Below are 21,738 nucleotides of genomic sequence, written 5' to 3' on the forward strand. Positions count from 1 at the left end.
CCTGACATTAGGAAAGAATTGCTCGCCAAAGACATAGACACTATCGAACAGTTGTACCAACTAGTGTTAGATGTCGAGCAATACCTTAAAGCATCTGTGGGAAGGCGGTTTGACTTTCGCGAATCTGGTACTAAGGCCAACCCCTCTGGGGCTAGACCTAACACGAGATTCCAAAACAAACCTTCTCCTAATGTTCAGCCCAGACCTAAGGATGATAAGGGTAAAGAGATTGTCGGGTCTAGTTCACGTGGAAGTGGGGTCACTAGGTGTTTTAGGTGTCAGGGGTTTGGTCACTTTGCTCACCAGTGCGGCACAAGAGAGGGCACCAAAGTACTCCTTAATGATGGGCAAGTAGAAGTAGTGCCCCCAGAGAGTGATAGTGAGGAGGAGGAATATGAGCCAGTCGGAACCCCTAGTGATGAGGAAGAGGGAGCACAAGAGTCTTTGACCCTCGCAATTGTGCGTTGCGCCCTAGCTCAAGCCAAGAACACTGATGACTGGCGTCACAACACGATCTTTTACACTTATGCAAAATGTGGGGAAAAGAGCTGTAAGATGATCGTGGATAGTGGTAGTTGTGCCAACGTGGCATCGACTAACACTGTGGGTCGTTTGGGCTTGAAGCTGGAAGCCCATCCTCAGCCCTATAGAGTCTCCTGGGTTGATGAAACATCCATTCCAGTCTCGCACCGTTGTCTTGTCCCTATTCAGTTCGGATCTTATAAAGACACAATTTGGTGTGATATTGTTCCTATGGATGTGGGCCATGTCATTCTGGGTAGGCCGTGGCTCTATGACAGGGATGTTACCATATTTGGTCGTTCAAATGTGTATACATTCTGGTTTGAGGGCAAGAAGGTCAAACTAAATCCTCTACCACCCAAGAATACAACTGGAAAAGAGTTCACCACACAGAGTGGTGTGAGCGGCCCAAAAGAAGTGAAGGAGTCGAAGTCCAAGTCCAAACCGCTCCATATTTTGAATGCCAAAGACTTTGAGCGAGAGACGGAGGCGGACTCGATGATATACGCCCTTGTGGCTAGGGAGAGTGTACTAGATACTAGCGTAGAGTTACCCACTGAGGCCATTCAGGTAGTACATGAGTTTCGTGATGTTTTTCCTGATGATTTACCGAATGAGCTTCCCCCTATGAGGGATATACTGCATGCCATTAATTTAATCCCTGGGGCAACTCTACCAAACCTCCCACATTACAGAATGAACCCGAAGGAGCACGCTGAGTTGAAGAGGCAGATTGATGAACTCCTAGAGAAGGGTTTCATTCGAGAGAGCATGAGTCCGTGTGCCATGCCCGCCTTTCTTATACCTAAGAAGGATGACACATGGAGGATGTGTGTTGATAGTAGGGCCATTAACAAAATCACAATCAAGTATCGATTTCCCATACCGCGTCTTGATGACATGCTAGATATGATGGCCAATGCTACTATCTTCTCAAAAATCGACCTCAAAAGTGGGTATCACCAAATCCGTATACGCCCTGGTGATGAGTGGAAGACGGCCTTCAAGACGAAGGATGGGCTATATGAGTGGCTAGTTATGCCTTTTGGGTTAACTAATGTCCCAAGCACTTTCATGCGTGTAATGACCCAAGTGTTGAGACCCTTCATGGGGAAGTTCCTGGTCGTATACTTTGATGATTTCTTGATTTATAGCATGACTAAGGAGCAACACCTCAACCATTTGAGGCAGGCTTGTGGGATCCTTAGGGCCAAGAAGTTGTACGCCAACCTAAAGAAGTGCGCGTTCTTGTCTAGTAGTGTGATCTTCTTAGGTTTTATTGTGTCAGCTGAGGGCATATCGGCGGATCCCGAGAAGGTCAAGGCCATCGTTAATTGGCCTGAACCCCGCAATATTCATGAGGTGCGCAGCTTTCATGGCTTAGCCACCTTTTATAGGCGGTTCATTCGAGGCTTCAGTTCCATTGTGGCTCCCATCACGGACTGCATAAAAAAGGGAGAGTTTCAATGGACAAAGGCCGCCTCGAAGGCCTTCAAGGAGATAAAGGTCAAGATAACCGAAGCTCCAGTTACGCGACTTTCAGATTTTTTAAAAGCTTTTGAAGTCGCATGTGACGCGTCAGGAGTCGGCATAGGGGGAGTACTTAGCCAGGAAGGGCACCCTGTCGCCTTTTTTAGTGAGAAACTGAATGAGGCGAAGTAAAGATATTCCACCTATGACAAGGAATTCTACGCGGTAGTGCAATCACTACGCCATTGGCGACATTACCTGTTACCGCAAGAATTCGTCTTGTTCTCAGATCACGAGGCCTTAAAATACTTGAACTCTCAAAAGAAATTAAGCCCCAGGCATGCTAAGTGGGTTCAATTCCTTCAAGAGTACACTTTTGTGCTTAAGCACAAGGCCGGTGTAGAGAATAAGCATGCCGACGCGTTGAGTCGTCGAGTCGCATTACTCAACCCCATGAACGTTGAAGTTACGGGCCTTGAGCGCATCAAAGAAGAGTATTCTGAGTGTCCAGATTTTGGAGTTGTGTATACGTCTTTATTAGAGAGTCCATCAGGAGCTAACAGTGAGTATTTGATTTTGGACGGATATTTGTTTAGGAGTGACCGTTTGTGCATACCACGCACCTCCCTTCGCGATTTTCTTGTCTGGGAGTTACATTCAGGGGGGGTTGCAGGTCATTTCAGTCGTGACAAGACCATTGCCCTAGTGGAGGATAGATTTCATTGGCCAAGCCTCAAGCGGGACGTGGCCAAAATTATAGGGCAATGTCGTACTTGTCAACTGGCAAAGCAAAGGAAACAGAATACAGGATTATATACACCTTTGCCAGTCCCATTCATCCCTTGGCAGGACATCAGTATGGACTTCATGCTTGGACTTCCCAAGACTATTCGAAAGCATGACTCCATATTCGTTGTCGTGGACCGTTTCTCTAAAATGGCCCACTTCATTCCTTGTTCTAAGACCTCCGACGCCTCTCATGTTGCCAAGCTATTCTTTAGTGAGGTTGTCAAACTGCATGGGTTACCAAAAACCATAGTGTCTGACCGTGACGTGAGATTTATGAGTTACTTTTGGAAGACACTATGGCACATGATGAATACTAGGCTCCAGTTTTCTTCTGCTTACTACCCTCAAACCGATGGCCAGACTGATGTGGTTAATAGGAGCCGAGTTTGCATACAGTAGTTCTATCAATAGGTCCACAGGTCTAAGTCCTTTTGAAGTCGTTACTGGTTATAAGCCTAGGAAACATATTGATCTTATCCCCATGTCATTGTCTCATAGGCCATCAGAGTCTACAGAGTCTCTTGCGCATCACATACATTCATTGCATCAAGAAATCAGGCGAAAGATCACTACTAGTAATGAGCATTACAAACTTTCTGCAGACCTACATAGACGTTTCAAAGAGTTCAATATTGGGGACTCTGTGATGGTCCGTATCAGGCCCGAGCGGTACCCTCCAGGGGCCGTTCGTAAGTTATACACACGTAGCGCTGGGCTCTTCAAAATTATAAAGCGAAACGGTCTCAATGCGTATGAGGTAGATCTTCCACCTTCCATGGGAATTTGTTCCACATTCAACGTGGAGGATCTAGTTGCTTTTCAGGGACCCACTGATACTTTGTCCAGCCCTTCGCCCACCCATCCTGATGTCCCAACCTTACCCTTTGATCCATGGCCTCTTCCCGACCTTTCATCCCAGCCTCTGCCTCCCATACCTAGCCTTCACACACCCAGAGAGGAAATAGAGGTTATCTTGGACCATGAGATAATTTCCACGTCGGATGGCGGGTTTCAGAAATACCTAGTTAAATAGAAGTCACGCCCAACTTCGGACAGCGCGTGGCTCACTGAGGAGGAGCTTCAAAGACTTGATCCAGACATCCTAGAGCGGTTCAGAAGTTTTATTTCGCCAGTGGCGAAATCTTCACAGCCGGGGAGAGTTGATGAGGACATCGTGCACACGCACGCCCGCACACCACCACCCCTACGCACGTACGTACGCAGAAGGAGGACCCCACCATCGATCTGGCTCGATGACGACGTCCAGGGAGGGCCTCCTAGCTAGAAGACAAGTTTTGGTTCAGAAAAGTGGCCCAATAGTCAAGAAAAGCCCACCATGGGATCTAATGATCGTGGCCCACTCGTCGGATTGGTTTTATATTTTAGGTTTTACTTATTGTTATTATTTAGAACATCGTGAACGCTTTAGATTTCCTTGTTTGGGTTTTATTTTAGTTTACTTCATCGCCAAGTAATAGGTGTCGCACATGGTGCGAGTTTTTGGGTATAGGGTTCTCCCTATAAATAGGCACCCTTTTGTAGTTATTTTCATTCATTGAAGTTAATAAAAAATTTCTGCTTTATTTTTCTGCTCTCTTCGTGAGTTGTGGAAGAATTCAAAAGTGGGTGCGAAGCCCTCCCTTTTCGAAGGGCTAACTACCGTGGTGCGAAGCCACATCGATCCCCATTCACCCCCATCTTCTATCATCTTTTTTTTTCATCTTCCCCCACCATCCGTACTTCGAATTTGTCCTTTGGTTGTATCAGATTTTTTTCATTGAAGCAGGTTTCCAGATTTCGGCCCGCAGGCAAGCTGAAACTTTGGCGAAGCACTACGCACAAACCGTACATCGGATCGAGCTGAAATTTGGAGGTTTTGGAGTCCATCCCTGGCCGACCAGGGCCAAGGTGGCCTTTTTCTGAATAGTGGGCCCCACACACGTGCGGCCGGGATCACACGCACGTCCGTTTGGGCCATTGTTGCTGTCCACGCGCGGGATCATCTTTTGGCTCAGGTTTTTATCCTCTTTTATCCTCTCATAGCCATTTTTTTCATGAATCCTAACCCTATATTACATGATCCCTAATTGATTTGCCCCTTTTTATCACCTTAGGGTTCCTTGAATTGAAATTAGGGAATCCCTTGGATCAGGGACTGATTTTTATGCATGAGTAGTTGATTTTATTTCCCTTTGACATTGTTTGGTTTATAATTTTATTGGTCCAGTCCTAGCCTGTGTCGGCTTGGACCCGCATAGATTCCCCTTTAATTGAATGTTTGGATTTTCATGTGGGATGTGGAATTTGTGTGATTGTTTCTGAATTGGTGTGATCTAAGCCTGCAATCTTGCATATCATATTTAATTTTCCATGTCCTGCATCAAACCAGTTCCAGATATAGGAAACTAGTAACCATCAACAACAGTAACAAAATGTGGTTAACTAGAAGATTGATAAATTTTGAATGAATACACTTACCAGTCATATGAGAAGTAGCTCCGGGGTCAATGACTCAGGAGTTCACAGGAGCATGACTCCAAACATTAGAATGAACTAACTCAAATAGTCTAGATTTTATATCAGATGAACTTGGAGAAAACATAGTCCAGTGATATTTAGAAAACTCACATGTATCACAACATAATGACTTAGCAGTAGGAATCGAAGGAAGTGGTCAGAGATGAAACAGGCCCAAATATGGTGGAAGTGGTCCACTGTAATCACCAAAACTCCATCAAAAACTACAAAATGATTAAAAACAAGGCTATGGATAGCCTATTCGGGTCAAACTAATCCACTTTGTGATGAAATTTCTGAGAAAAATCCTATGATTTGAGAGAGATCTCTAAAAAAAAAAAAAAAAACCATGATTTTTGGGCTTTTCCATTAGATGCAGAAAAATGCTCAAAACGTACCTCAAATCAGTCCAAAAAATTCCACAAAAATCATAACATATCTTTTAAAATCAAGCTTCATCAAACCATACTTTTCCAAGTCCAATCTGTCAGTAGAAATTGTATAGATGTTGACGTCAATAGAATCTTGTAGCAATGATCGACGTGAAGATTACTTGCTATGATAAGTGATACCAAGTAGATAAGATGAGATTGAGAGAAGAAATATGAGAAAAGGGGCGAAGAGGAGAGAGAATATGTAGAAGTAGAGAGTTTTTAGGGTAAAGAAAGATAGAGTGGATTAGTCAAAACAAACTCAGGCACACCCTTTTATAACTTATAGAAAAGAATGATTCAATACACTGCAGGAGACTACGAACCATGCACACCCACAGGTACATATATTCCCATCTCCTATAACATCATCATCTAAGCTGTATCCTAATTAATTGGGATCAACTACATAAATCTTGTTCCAAAAGTTGTGGCAGAAGCTTGACACTGGCTACCAACCCCATGGAACCTTCTTTGTTTCCAGGCTTGGGATAGGCAATGATAAAATGACATGAATGCCCTAAAGCATTTCCTAAGACGCACACCCCTTGTTAGATGTCACATACCTTTCGCAGAGCACTCTTCTCCATAATGCTTGCTTGTCCTTCCAAATCTCTACCACCATTTGCATAGAAGGCTCCAGTTTCTCACCTTTCGTCCTCCTCAAGCCAAGGTCCTCTCGCCTTTTTATTTTCTGAATCTCACTCCATTTACTAGTGGCATTTCCCCTTTTTGTTTTGCCATTGAAGTTGCCAATTAGATAGGTATTCTTTTGTTTAGTGGCGTAGCTCTTTTCTTAAGTTTTTAGTAATTATAGGATTCATGGACTAGAGTTAGATTTGTGACCTTTTTCCTAATGGTAATGGCACTTCTTTTTAAATGAAAAAAGGCAAACAACAATAGGGAAAGAAAACAACCACAAGGAAAGCAAACCCCAAAGAAGAAGAACACAAAGGGTGAGATGATGAGGAATTATCAACCCCCTAAACATTAGATCTCATCTCCAAATTCCTACGATATCACCTTCAGTGCAACCGGCGAATTCTTTAACACCAAATTAGTGTTTTAAATATTGACGATATGGGCCGATATATCCCACGATATATCTTGTATCCCACCTGTGCGATACGAAATGCACAAGTAGTGGGATATATCCCACATGTTCGATCCGGTAAGCATTTTTTATTTTCGATCCTTTTTTTTTTTTGTAAATCATGTTAAATTAGTGTCAAATTGTTACATGAAAAATCATGGATTGGGAGCTTCAGTTTCGAGATTTGGAGGACTGAGTTGCGGAAATTTGAAAAAAAAAACAAAAAACAAAACAAAAATTTCCCAATTTCTTGCAAATCGGTTGCAATTTTTGTGTCCAAACATAAAATCAAACTTGTATGTAGACTGATCTAATGATTCTTCTTTTGCATTTGAATGCATTGCTTGTGTTTCCACACGTCTTCTTATATTTATAAATTTTATGAATAAACTTTGAATATACTTACATCAATTCAATTAGACTACATAGATTAGGACCCCATACAAAGAAAACCTATTATGTGCACTTGATTTTTGTAATGTTTTGATTTGTAAGTGTGTATTGATGTCTTTTTTAACAATCACTGAAATTTCATTGAAAAATTCGACCAATTTCCAATGTTTGCCCATGTTTCCAACAACAACGTTACATTACACGATACAACCGATATATCCCATTTGATAACCGATATGTATCCGTATCCCAAGGGTGTGATACATAACGCGATACCGATATTTTGAACATTGCACCAAATAGCTCAATTAATGACTTCCCTTTGAGCCTTAGGGAAAACCTCTTCCGACGATTCATCTTTATTGTTGACTTGTTATACCACTACTTCTAGAGTCGGGATTGTCCACAACGCTTCTACCAGTGCTAATCCCCACAATATGTTCCCTTGAAATCAAGAATACCTACATTCCAGGCTTCAAAAATGCCTTAATCGTCCCAAGCATCACCCAGGCCACCCACAAAGAGGTTAAAAAAAACTTCTGCCAAACAACCTTTTGGAATCAACAGTGTAAAAGTAAGTGATCTACTGTCTCCTCATTCCTCAAACTGCCGATAGATAAATTTTTAATGATTATCTTTCAGCTCCTTAGGTGCTTAACAGTTAGACATTTTCCTTTCCTACCAACCAATTGAAAGTAATCACCCTTGGGGGACCCTTGGATAACCTTATGCATTAATGTTGAATAGGAATTCTTTGAGAACTCTGACTTTCTGAAATAGAAAATATTACTCTCCAAAATGATTAAATACTGAAGATTCATTATGTAAAGATGAACATAAGTGCTGCATAAATTCCTGGATTCATTGTGCATGTCTCAGTAATTTAGTTTATTAAGGTGTAGTTATAATTGGGCCACCTATCTTCCCGGAGCATCTTAATCCCTTCCAAATCCATTGTCAGTATTATTCTAGTAGGACCTTAAATGTCAAGATGACATCTCTAAACACAATCTACAGTTTGATGATTATTAGAATCCTGTGGGAGCTGCTATTTGTTGAACTATGGAATTCTTCATCTGTGAATAGGCCTGCTCCATTTGCCATATTGACTAACACAAATGACAGAAATTTGATTCTTAGTCACATTTTCTGCTTTAGGTGTTCAAGCTGCGTATTGGGGAATGCTTGATGAGGGAAGGATAACCCAAACTACAGCAATCCTTTTGATGCAGTCAGTTGATGAGGCAATTGATTTGGTATCTGATGAGACCTTATGCGACTGGAAAGGTTTAAAAGCCCATGTTCGTTTTCCAAGTTACTATAGGTTTCTCCAGACGAACTTTTGTCCACAAAAGCTGGTCACGTATTTTACGGTGGGAAGGTTGGAGTCAGCATGTTACATATGTGCTGCATTTCTGCGTGCTCATAGAATCGCAAGGAGGCAACTGCATGAATTTATCGGTATGAATCTTTTCCATACCTTGAAATATGATAGCAGTTTAAGGATCTGCAATTATGATCCCTTATAACCTTGTTTTTTTTAACAATGCCATTCATTTACATGCTTGGGCTTTCGGACAATTTTCTTATAAAAAGCCTTCTGTTCGCAGTCCTTGTGTTCAGCAGTAACTTATCTATTTGTAGCTGTGCCATGCTCATGATCTAATGTGTGATGATGGATGCAAACTTTACTAATGGATGGTATCAGACCATAGTTACTAGGAAACCTCTCATGGAGCCAAATACACATTTCATTGAAAATACGTTTCTGAAACCAGTACGAAACGTCCTTATTGAGACCAGGAAATCCATTTTGTATCAAAGGAAAATGTTTTATATTTTCAGGAACCAGTTTCTATAGAACAGGAGATCCCTTCCTGTATTCAGTGAACCTGTTTGCTAGAAAGGAGGAAACCTGTTTCCTGTATCCAAGAAACCCATTTCCTGTTTTATGACCTGTTTCTTGTTGATCTATCGATTGATGTTGAGCTCTTGATATTTTAGGATTTTTTAAAATTATTTATATTTTTGAAAAATTAGACAAAAAAATCTGTTTAATTAGAAAAAAATAATTTCAATCTTTTTTATTTTTTTTATTTTTTTATTTTTATTCTTGCTTTCTTATGATTTTTTTAGGGTCCCTATTTATGATCAATGGATTGCATTTATTGGTGGAAAATCATATTTTCTTTAAAAACTACTAAAAAATTCATTTCATTTTTTTATGGATGGTTGTATGATGAAATGCATGTGTATATGTGTATACAAGCATGGACGGATGGATGGATGGATGGATGGATCATGGATGTATGTATGCATGGATGGATGGATCATGGATGCATGCATGCATGCATGCATGGATGGATGAATCATGGATGTATTTATGCATGCATGCTTGGTTGGATGGATGGATGGTTAGGCATGTAGGTATGCATGGATGGATGGTTTGACATGTATGTATGCATGCTTGGTTGAATGGTTTGACATGTATATATGCATGCATGCATGGATGGATGGATGTTTAGACATGTATGTATGCATGGATAGTTAGGCATGTATGTACATATGCATGCATGGATGAAAGGTTAGGCTTGTATGTATGTATATGTGGGCTTGCCGGGGCCCTGGTTTGGGTTGTAGGCCTTTGGGCCTAGTAGTTTTATGTTATTTCTTAGGTTTTTCCTGTTTTCAATTTTGCCTTTTTACTTGGGGGTATTTTATATAATTTGCATATTTAATTTTATAAATACAATAGGGGTGGATGTCCAACCCTACTGGTCTCTCCTTTCTTTCAAAGTTTTTCTACTTAACATGGTATTTGAGCCTAGGGATTGTTCCCAGGGTTTCTTTCTTTGTTCCTTCCTTTCTTGATCTTTCTCCTCCAAAGCACATTTCTTTTTCCTCTCATCTTCTTTTATACATATATTTCATCTTGTTTTGAGGGTCGTAGGTGTCTTTTACCCACTACTTAGATTTAATTTGAGAGGGGGAGTCATACGGTTGGAGATTTTTGAAGGTTTTTGAGTTTGTATTGGAGTTCTAATTGAGGCCAAAGTTTTCTTTGAGACTTGCAGCTTTTTATTTATTTATTTATTTACTTTTCTGAGATCTAAGTTGAGATTTTGCTGGACGATCTTCTTCAATCGAGGTTTTGATTTTTTTTTTGGTTAAAAACTGGTTTGCGGTTGTAATCTTTTGCTGGAAGTTTGTGTTCGTCGGACTTGGTGGACAGTTTTTCCTCTAGAATTGCTAAAATCTATTTGCAGTAGTAAGGTCAGTGTTTGAATTATCTCCGATATTATCTTTATCTCCAGCTCAATGATACCGATAACACTGGTAGCGATACCGATAATGCTGGTAGTATCAGAAATTCCAGGTATTAGCAATGTCTCACTAAGTATTACCAACATATCAATATCATTATGTAATCATCAATATTTTCAACTATGTAAATTCTAGGTGTTGCTTGTATTGCCAATGCATCGCCAATATTTTCGACTATGTAAATTCTAGGTAATGCTTGTATCATAAGTGTATCGACAATATTCAATAATATCGCCAACGTATTGATATCATCAGAATTTTGTTTATTAGAAAAAAATTTATTTCAAATTTTTTTTTCACGGGCACATGGTTGTATGTAGTGTTCAATTTGTCATTGATAATATTAATAATATCTTGATATTATCAATATCGCAACATGCATGATATTGAGACCACAATCTTTCGTTCCCTTTCCAATTGTTGATGATTTCCTGGTGAAATATCATATGTTGTTGATATTTTGCAATATCGATGGATGTTTGGATGGAAGGTTGGATGGTTAAATAGGCTAGATGGGATAGTTGGACTGATTTCTTACAACAACACATGCTTTTAAGGCCCCATTAATGGAAACTTGTTATATGCGTTCTTTTTGCAAATTTTTATTTCTAAATATGCAAATATGTACATTTTAACATCTCCTTAAGTTTCGCTAAAAATTCCATCGTCTTCCCCATGTTTCCCCGCATTTCCGGTTATCAGCGATATTGATATTGTTTCCATATCCTTGGCCAACAAAACTTGTAGCGATACCGATACTTCAAACACTGAGTAAGGTTTGGACCGATTTTTATCTCCGGATTTATTAAAATCTGCATCCAATAATCCCTATCTTTCGGATTTGTTAATCCAATCGTAAGATCCTCTCTCTCTCTCTCTCTCTCTCTCTCTCTCTCTCTCTCTCTCTCTCTCTCTCTCTCTTCTTGTTTTTTTGTGAATTAGGATTTGACTATTATTGAACTTTGTTTTGATCCATATTGCGTGAATTGAATATTGCCTCTTTATCAAGGTCTAAGACAATTGATTCAATCAACTCTATGATGGAGAGATTTATTGTTCGTTCTAAAAATCTTGGGTTGTAGATTATCTTCAATGGTCGAAAGTAGTCGAGATGTTTATTAGAGGAAAAAAAAGTTAGGTTCTATGGATGTCAGTATACCGGAACCTGTTGTGTCAAACTCTTCTGATGAAGATAGGAAATCAAATTACCCGCTCGTCATGTCCTAGCTTCGGAATTATATGAAACCGAAGTTAGTGAAGACTATTTCTTATTATCTATTGCCCGTGAGATTTGGTTGATTGCTCATGAATTGTATGTTGATTAGAATAATATGGCTCGCATTTACAATATTTACCAAGAGATTGGTACTTAGCAACATGAAGAGTGTTCAGTTTTTTATTATTATGCTAAGATGCATGGGTTGTGATCGGAATTATCTTTCCTTAATGATCTCCAATTTTCCTATACCACTGATGCAAAGGCATATAAGCATAGTATTGAGAAAAAGAGGATATTATAGTTATCAGGAGGTCTTAGTTATGATTTTGAACCTGCGCGCGCTCAAATTATTGGTTCACCTACTCTACCTTTCCTAAACAGTGTTTATGCTTTGCTCTTAAGAGATGAGAGGTGTTGTACTACTACGGGACCTGCCGTGGTTGAGAAATCTGCTTTTGTGACCAGATTTAGAAATTTTGATGATGCCGGTATTGGAAAAGGTAAGAGTTACTAGACGGGGAGGTCGAAATGCAGGCCGTGGTCATGGTTGTGGTCATGATGCAAACCATTTATGTGCTCATTGTGGTCGATATGGCCATATTGTTGATTATTGTTGGGTACTTCATGGTAGACCACTTCAAGACCATTCTACCTATTCAATTATTATAGATGATAAAGACTTTCGGAGTACTGTGGAAGAAATGGCTCCATCTCGTGGTTCAACCAATTGGGGATGTGGTCAATTTCTCAAAAAGTGAGTATGATGCTCTCCTAAGGGATGCCACCCCACAATAAGACCTCTCTATCTGCATCTTTGACTAAAAAAGGTAATACCTTCATTGCTCTTCACACTGCTTCTGAGTCCAGACCTTGGATCATATTACAGGTACAAGTTACAACTAATTCTATTTCTTCGTTTAACTTAGATCCTCATGTAGGTCATGTGAAGTTAGCAGATGGTACCTTGACACATATTAAGGGAAAGGGTACTGTTTTAGCTGCAACATTGCTCTCCTTGGAACCTTACCCATGGATCCATTACCGTCATGACTCATGAACGCTTTGCTTATATGTACTTTTATCATGTTTCGCTTATGGAAACCCATAGTCAAGGCGTTTCCCATCTCACTTCCATCCCTGCTTCAACACTGTTATAGACTTTTCAGGAAAGGATCAACTTCCCTAGCAGTAATTATGTAAATGAAAGTTCTCAAAGAACGTCATGAAATTCTTTAAAAGTTATTTTTCTGTGCATCCCCACTAACTTTACTATCATAGAAACTTTGCTTATTCTTATTACTTCAACATATTTGTGTGCCCTGAAATTGTCTATTCCAGAAGATGTTTGATTCGTGCCTAACTGAAAATTCTGACATAATTATGAAGAAACTACTGCATGGTATCTATTAAATGACTGCTCTTATGGCATTTCTCACCTCTTACCATTCTTGAAAGAAAAAAAAAGTATCCATGAAATTACTGTACCTCATTTCAGGCTGTGAATGGCGAGGCTAAAGAACTTTTTGCATCATTTATTTACTCTGTTTGTGCCACAGGTATTCCACCAAAGAATATAAAGAATACTAACAACCTGATTTAGAACGTGTTTCAAATCAAATCGGCCATCCACACACTAGCTGATTAGATGAGGCAACGCTAACAAGGAGCACAACTTTTTTCTGTGGAATGCTATTCAACACCTATTCTTCAACAAAAATAGTTATTCCATACCTTTCATGAACAGCTGATCTTTAAAAGATCTTGGAAACTTCTTTTTCTTTATTACTGCTTTTCCATTCGTTTAACTATGGTCTCCCTATATTCTGGAAGGACGCGGATTTCCTGCAAAAGCCTTTCGCAGGAAGTTCCTGCGCTGGGATCTTAGGTGGGGCCCACCCAGATGTTTGTCAGGAATCCACTCCGTCCATCCGTTTTTTGAGATCATTTTAGAACATGAGACCAAAAGTGAGCAGGATCCAAGACTTAAGTGGGCTGTATTAAAGGAAAAGGTGGTTAGGGAAATTCCTACCCTTGAAACCTCCCTAGGTTCGACAGTGATGTTTACATGACATCCATACCGTTAATAACATCATTCCTATGGGTATGAACTGAAAACACAAATATTAGCATGATTCAAAACTTCTATGGCCCCATGAATATTTCAATTGTGGACATTCAATTATCACGTTTTCGGCCCACTTGAGCATTGGATACGGTTCATTTTTATCTTCATGTCCTAAAATGATCTCAAAAAACGGATGGACGGAATGGATTCCTGACAAACATCACGGTGGCCCCACCTAAGATCCCAGCGCAGGAACTTCCTGCGAAAGGCTTTCGCAGGAAATCCGCATAGTTGGCTGAGTTGACTTGACTGCTGAAACTCTATTTGCATTTTAGGTACAAACAGCACTCGATGAATCCAAGGAAAACTCATCAAGTCTTCTGAAGCCGATCAATGAGTTTTTTCATCACTTGATTAAGATTTTATGATTTGACCATATTTGGGCGAAGCCACAAAGAACCTCTTAGGGGTCTGAAATCACTTTTTCCCTTTATTTTGCCCTGTGTGCTTTAGAGGATTTAGGTGTTTGGGTCGCTTGGATTGGAAATCACTTGTCGTCTTCTCATGTGACTTGTTGCTGAAGTGAACCAAGTGTTATAATTGCGTATAGGACACTGAGTTGGGGTGTATAAAGAAGATAACTCAAGAAAAACGTGAATACAAGAATAGATAACTTACCCCAAGAGAAAACAAGAGTGCTGAGCTGCCTTTTTCTTTTTTCTTTTTGTTTTTGTTTTGAGAAATAAATACCAACTTTATTTTTAAAAAGAAGAAGAAGAAGAAGAGATCTATAATGAAATCATGTTACAAAAAGCAGGCTGGAAAACACTCTTTAGCTAAAACATGGACAACCAAAATGTTTATCCTTGAAGGTGAATCCTGCATTTCACTACAAACACAGGAAGATTTCCAAAATTAGTGAAGGCTGATCTCTTTCTTTCACACGGTAAAAGCAGGCAAATGGAATGCCTTGATCTACGATATCGTAGTCAATTCGAATGCTTGTTCTGCATCATTTGGTATCAAAGCAAGTCACTATGTCAATTTTTCTTACACAGAGACTCTTCTACAGGTGAAAGTGAAACTGCTTCCATTGTCATTAATGAAAGTGATTCTGAGGGAGAGGAAGCGAGAAATTTTTTGGAAGATGTCCGTGTTACATCCCCTCAGGTTTGAACATCTAGCATTCCAGCAATCAAATCTGCTAAACTACATTTGAATTTTTCGAAATCCTTCATGCATGCTTGCATCTTTGATTTTCCTTTTCTTCGGATTTTTTTTTTTTTTTTTTTCCATTGGTAAATTGAACTTTTAAGAGAGAACTCCAAGTGCATACCATGGAACTTTTATGTTTTTCAAACTTCCACCCATTGTTTTAAAACCTGGACTGGACCACGTCCCATTTCTATGGATGGTGTGGTCCAAAATAGTCCAACTGGTCTGACCTGTGATGCCTATTTTAAGCTCAAAGGAATTTTATTTTTTATTTTATTTAAAAGAAAGGAAAAGAAAAGAAATAAAGTATCCATGCAGCAAAATGGCTAGAAATCTCTTTCCTAAGGAAAAAGGTTGTAGCTTCAACCTCTCTCAAGTATCATATGTTTCATCTGAGGATGGTTGAACCAGTTGATCAAGTAGTTTGGAGGTTTCCCTCCCAAAATAGTTTCCAGTGACCTGACCTGTTTTCATTGCCGGTTCTGGTCCAAACCGGTGTGGCCCTCTGCTTTGGTTGACAATATTCTCTTGCTTATGAATTTGTGCTGGACAGCACCACTTTTATTGAAATGAAAATATCTCGACCATTGTCAGGTTCTGCGTGTTGTCAAAACTAGGCAGGCAACATATTCAATACTAAAGCATTTGAGTGAATATGTGCAAAATCTTGAGAAGGCTGGATTATTGGAACAAAAGGAGATGTTGCAGCTCCATGAGAGAGTGCAGGTAGCTTCGATGTTAATATGTTACTGTTTGGCTTTCTCAGTGTTACATCAACATACTTAGAATAATATATGCTCTCTTTTAATCCTCATGGCAGACCGACCTCAAAAAGCTTCTAAGAAATCCGCCTTTAGTGAAGATGCCAAAATTAAGCGATATCTTCAGCACTCATCCTTTACTAGGAGCGCTGCCTTCTATGGTTCGTGAACCTCTCGAAGCTTCTACAAAAGAAATAATGAAAACGCGAGGAGTAACACTGTATAGGGAGGCTATGAAGGCAACTGGAATATGGCTTGTTTCTAACGGAGTGGTTAAGGTCAGTTCTGATGGAAAATTCATCTTTCAGTCTGACATTCTCCATTTGGAGGGTCACTTCTAATAGTGCTATCTTTCTGTGCAGTGGTCAAGTAAGAGTTTGAAAAATAGGCATTCATTGCATCCAACATTTTCACATGGGAGTACACTTGGCCTGTATGAAGTTCTAATTGGAAAGCCTTACATCTGTGACATGATCACAGATTCTGTGGTACACTGTTTCTTCATTGAAGCTGAAAAGATACTTTCAGTACTAAGATCAGACTCTGCAATTGAAGAGTTTCTGTGGCAGGTAGAGTTCTATTAGTATTTCATTATTGTGATCACCCATTGAACCAGTCTTGTTGGTTATCTGCTTTGCTATATTCTCTGGCATATTAAGGTATCTGAAAATAACTAGAGGAGAATAGAGCTGATGATCTATACATCAAAATGAAAGTAATCACTATTTTTCAGATTTTCCATGCAAATCATGATTACAGTATGTTGAGAATATGGAAGGTCAACATTCTTATGGTTTTTTTTTTTTTTTCTTGTGTTCTCTTTTATTCATTTCATGTTTAAACATTTTTTGTTATTCGTGTAATTTTGATTTCTATATTCCATGTTGAGTCAAGATTCTTGTAATGTATGGCTCCTCATTGTAAAAGAGACTCCAGCTTTAGATTGCTGCCATATTGAGTCCAAATGTAGCAGTTGCCTACTCCTTGGTGTCTCATTTTTCTCTGAAAAGTGCACTGTGGTTTTGATTTCTTCACACAACATGTGGATAAATTTGTTAGTAAAAACCTATATTAGTCCATTCTATAACTGTAAATGAAAAGATCAGGGCCCTGTTTTGTAGACACTTGAAATGAGTTCATCTCATTTTAATTTACAATAATTATGCATTAGAGATCTTGATCTCTGATACATAAATCACTGTTAATATGAACTCCTTCTGTAGTAGAGATCAAGATCTCTAATGCATAATTACTGTTAACTAAAATGAGCTCAACTAATTTTTAGGCATCTACCAAACAGGGCCTAAATATCAGTCCAAAAAAGACAACAGTCAATACTACTATAAGCATTTGATTCATGCATCAAGTTCATTCATCAACAACTATTTTATCCAGAAAAGGTTCATGAATGGAACATGACACTTGTGCCCGAAACAGTGAAGATATTCATACATTTGCTGTTTATATGCAATATGAAAGAAAGGTTTCTGTTTCCATCTCACTGGACGGTTCTGCTTGCATTTGTTGCGTCTTTAGTATCAAATTTACAGCATGTATAATTAAGTTTACTAAAAAACAACCCACAAAAGCACACTGCAGTTGATCCATGAGAGATGCTAAGTTGTCTCGAAAGACTAAATGCCGTCTGGTGACAAAGCTTACACATGGGCTTCATTCCAGCTTTACCCAAAAAAGAAACTCTTAAGGAAACAAGCACGGCTTTACTGGCAGTCAGGCACTAATTTTGTTATTAATCAGGCACCAATTGATTTGGCATGAATTAATACCAAAAAAAAAAAAAAAACTTTTTAGTCCTCTGACACTGCTGGTAGAACCAATTAGGGATGTCAGTATGTCACTGATTTCCATTGCTCTATTATTGTTGTCATTTCTTGTGCTCCTGAGCCTGGGTAACCATGCAATTCCTAGTTCCTTCTTAGCCATGACAATTTTTGTACTTCACGTTTCAGAGCAAACACACCATGACATTTTAGTGTGGAACATGGGCCTTTCAAAACCCAAAAGTGCCCCATATAAAGAGAACTTTCTATCCTCTGAAGCTGCTGATTGAACTGGAACATTTTCTTTACGCCATGAGTATTCAGATCATTAGGGATGTCTATGGTTCCATTGCTCTATTTTGTTGTTATTTCTTGTGTTCCTGTAGTGAGTAGACATTTCGTAGTTTTTTCTCATGACAATTTTTTGTATTTCACATTTCTAAGCAAAATATGCCATGCAGTGTCTTTCAGATCCCAGAAGTGATTATATTCTAACATTGTAGATTTTCTTGCTACAATTCTTTCTTTTTTCCCTTTTTTCTTTTCTTCTTTCAGGAAAGTGCTATAATCATAGCAAAACTCTTGCTTCCCCAAACATTTGAGAAAATGGTAATGCAAGAATTGAGAGCTCTTGTTGTTGAAAGGTCAACAATGAAGATATACATAAGGGGAGAGATTATAGAAATACGACCACATGTTGTTGGCTTTATATTAGAAGGTTTTGTGAAGACCCAAGACTCCCAAGAGAACTTGATTACGTCTCCAGCTGCACTGCTGCCTTCTCATGTGGATCTAGAGCTTCCTAGTCTGGAAACTTCAGGTGATTAAAACAGTTTTTGCAGTTCATCCAAATTATATCTTCTTTCTAAATTTGTTTTATGATCTAGACCATTTTTATGGTATGGAATATTTTACATCAGAAAACAGGATTCAAAAATTACATCTGGACCTTTCACTTCTGAAACTTCCTTTTCAACGGTATTTTATTTTTGACATGGCAATTCTTGAAGATTTATTTATGTTCCACTAGGCTTTGTAGGATACTGTAACTTGTGTCAACAACAGAGAATGTCTAATTGGAAATGTATGGATTTTGACCTCCCATCAAGCGTTGAAACCCTTTCCACTTGTAGAATTGTGGGGAGAAGATTGGAGAAGAGAAGAAAAGAGATGGGAGAAAAGGGAAAGAGAGGGAGGGACCAACTAAGAGCTCTCACGCCCCACCCATTGTATTATTATATTAGGGCTAACAATTATAATGTTTAATTACAAAACTGCCCCTTTTACTTGATCATTTACAAAACTAAGAACCTAAAACTTGACCCAAACCATATGTAACCCAAGCATACGAAGTGGACCACCCATCACCACACATGGCACGTGTGGAGTGGACCCCACATGCTCAATATAAAGACAAACAACACTCTCTCTCAAGCTGGAGCATATATATCATGAATGCCCTACTTGATGAAGAACCGATCTAGATGAGCATGACCGAGAGCCTTCATAAACATGTCTGCCACTTGATCTTCCAACTTCACTGAAGCATTCATTCCTCTCATATCATAAGCACTTTATGTTTGGATTTTGCATTCCTCTCATGATGGGGTTAGTATAGTTCCTTTTTTTAGAAAAAATACGACGCCCTTCACTGAAGCCCCTGTCTAGAACAAGTCTCGAAGTGAGGGGACTTAACATACAACAATGTGTCTTTCCTTGTTAGTCACCTTTTCGCGAATGAAATGACAATCAACTTCAATGTGTTTGGTTCTCTCGTGATATAACTGGATTGTTCGCAATGTGAAATGCAGCTTGGTTATCATAGTGCAACCTCATCAGTATATCCACCACAAATCCGAGCTCACACATTAATGTCTTCAACCAAATGAGTTTGCATGTTTCATGAGCCATAGCCCCGTACTTTGCTTCTGCGCTTGATCAAGCAACAACACTTTGCTTCTTTCTTTTTTATGTAACCAAGTTGCCTCCCACAAATGTACAAATAACGTATGGTCTAACACTTATAAGAAGGAGAACCGACCCAATCTGCGTCAGAATATCGTTCTTTTCGAAGATGTCTATTCTGCTTGTAAAGAATTCGACAACCAGGGGCTCCCTTTTAAGTATCGGAATATGTGAAGCACTACCTCCATATGAGACACCCAAGGAGCCTATATGAACTAACTTACTACATTGCCTAAATAAGTGATATTTGGTCGTATAATCATCAAGTAGATTAATTTTCCAACAAGCTGATGATATCTCACTGGATCATCATACAGGTTCCCTTCATCTATACTCAGCTTCACATTAGTCTCAATGGGAGTATCAATTAGCTTAGCCCCCAACAGACTTGTCTCTTCTAATCACATACTCCCTATATGACAAGTTGATTCCCATCTTCGACCTTTTTACCTCAACGATGGATGGTATATGATCTTCCCATTTGGAAGTGTTCTCTTTTGTAGAAGTGTCTTTGAGTAGTCATGTGCAGTCATGCATGTACCATATTTTATTGAGGTGTATTGGTGTGGTGAGTCATGAGGAGTATCATATCATCTTCTTATTAATAATAAAAAGCAAGTTAAGTCTCTGGAAACTAACAAGCATGCCTTAACGACCAAGCATATCAAAGTTGATTGTGATTTGTTTGAGAGAAAGTGATGGAGAACTTGCTGACTATGTCATCAGATCAGTTGGGCACGGATGATATCTATGCTCCAGCTTAATGGGGAGTGTTAAAAATGATACATATTGTCTATCGAGTTTGGTATTCCTGTAGTGTACCATATCTTTTTGTTGTGTTTGGTTTACGGTTAGAGAGAGAGAGAGAGAGGCTCTCATTTCCTTCACCATTTTCATTCTTACCACTTATCTAATCCCATTGATTTGAAAAGAAGCAATAGAAAATTCTCTATTCAACAGTTTCCAGAACTTTATCATTGATAGCTCTACTTCTTCATAGGTGCCAAAACGGGGAGTTTTTGTCATGAAGGAACCTGTTATCATGTTGAAACAAGAGCCAGGGTAATCTTTTTTGATATGGGACCCTTCAATGCCAGTAGCGTTCTGCAAAGGAAGCCCTCTTCATGGATCTCACACTCTGTTGATCTCCCTAAATCCCAAAGCAGAGAGCATGGAGGTTTAATGAGTTGGCCGGAACACTTCTACAAACATCCTCGGCACCCTGATCAAAATCATAAGCAAGCAAAGAGTTTGTCCGAACGGGCCATGAAACTGAGCATCTTTGGAAGCATGGTTCGTCTCCCCATCAAAACTCAGATCTAGACATTTTTGTTTTGAAAAGCATTGTATGATCCTCAACCTGAGGATAGGGCTGTCAATGGATACCCAGATCCGCAGGTATCGGATGGACCCGACCCAATTTTAACAGGTCTGGGCCCCATTTATTGAACCCATTAAGAAATCGACTTGGGCTTGGGTCTCACCTTTCGGACCCAGTAAAAATGCGGTCTAGTCAGATTCAGGTTGGGTCCATGTGTGGGTCCAGTTAGTTTTAATAGTATAATTATATATATTTAATATATAATTGACTATTCTAGCAAAAGAAATGAGGATTCCTAAGCCACACACATGTAAGAGCCCTTTACAACAAGCACATGTCAAAGTTGCACATGCATGCGTGATCTATTACTTCCATCGGGTGGGCCCAACCATGTAAACACTCTTATTTGTCCCAAACCCAACTTGAAACCTAGATCCAAAGACCCGATGGGTACCCGATTGGATCTGGGTCTGGATCTTCTAGAACTGGGCCCCAACCCAGCAAGACCTGAACCCAGATAGCCTGGGTATGGTTACTATAGGACCTAACCCATTGACAGCCCTACCTGAGGAGAAGTGGCGCTCTCTGGTGGTGATCTAGACCTGTTTTTCTAGTGGCACCCAAAATGGATTGCCATGGCCCAGATATTTCCTTGATGGGAAAATCCTCACCCTTCCACTATGGCCTTGCAAATAGCTGGATGAACAAAGAGGTGCAGCAGCATTCCATTCTCAATGAAATATGCAAAAGATGGCTGGCTAGGATTGTCCAACCTGGGAGATTTTTGGGGAGCTTGGCATATCAGATCAATGGTCTGTCAGCCAGCCATGGGCCCATGAGTATAAACTGGAAACCCAAGGTTACCAGCATAT

General features: G+C 39.5%; 1 protein-coding gene across 3 annotated transcripts in view; it reads left to right on the forward strand.

Moving 5' to 3' along the window:
- LOC131251624 (sodium/hydrogen exchanger 8-like) overlaps nucleotides 1-21,738 on the forward strand; it is a 116,027-nt gene that overhangs the window by 93,569 nt on the left and 720 nt on the right. For all 3 annotated transcript variants that reach the window (XM_058252460.1, XM_058252462.1, XM_058252461.1), the window contains 7 exons: nucleotides 8,374-8,676; nucleotides 14,896-14,993; nucleotides 15,633-15,764; nucleotides 15,859-16,077; nucleotides 16,162-16,368; nucleotides 18,136-18,400; nucleotides 20,546-20,838. In XM_058252460.1, coding sequence (XP_058108443.1) covers nucleotides 8,374-8,676; nucleotides 14,896-14,993; nucleotides 15,633-15,764; nucleotides 15,859-16,077; nucleotides 16,162-16,368; nucleotides 18,136-18,400; nucleotides 20,546-20,838 — 1,517 coding nt within the window. The remainder of the gene's footprint in view (nucleotides 1-8,373; nucleotides 8,677-14,895; nucleotides 14,994-15,632; nucleotides 15,765-15,858; nucleotides 16,078-16,161; nucleotides 16,369-18,135; nucleotides 18,401-20,545; nucleotides 20,839-21,738) is intronic.

The sequence above is a fragment of the Magnolia sinica genome, chromosome 7 (assembly GCF_029962835.1).
Source record: "Magnolia sinica isolate HGM2019 chromosome 7, MsV1, whole genome shotgun sequence".
In the NCBI taxonomy this organism is placed as follows: Eukaryota; Viridiplantae; Streptophyta; class Magnoliopsida; order Magnoliales; family Magnoliaceae; genus Magnolia; species Magnolia sinica.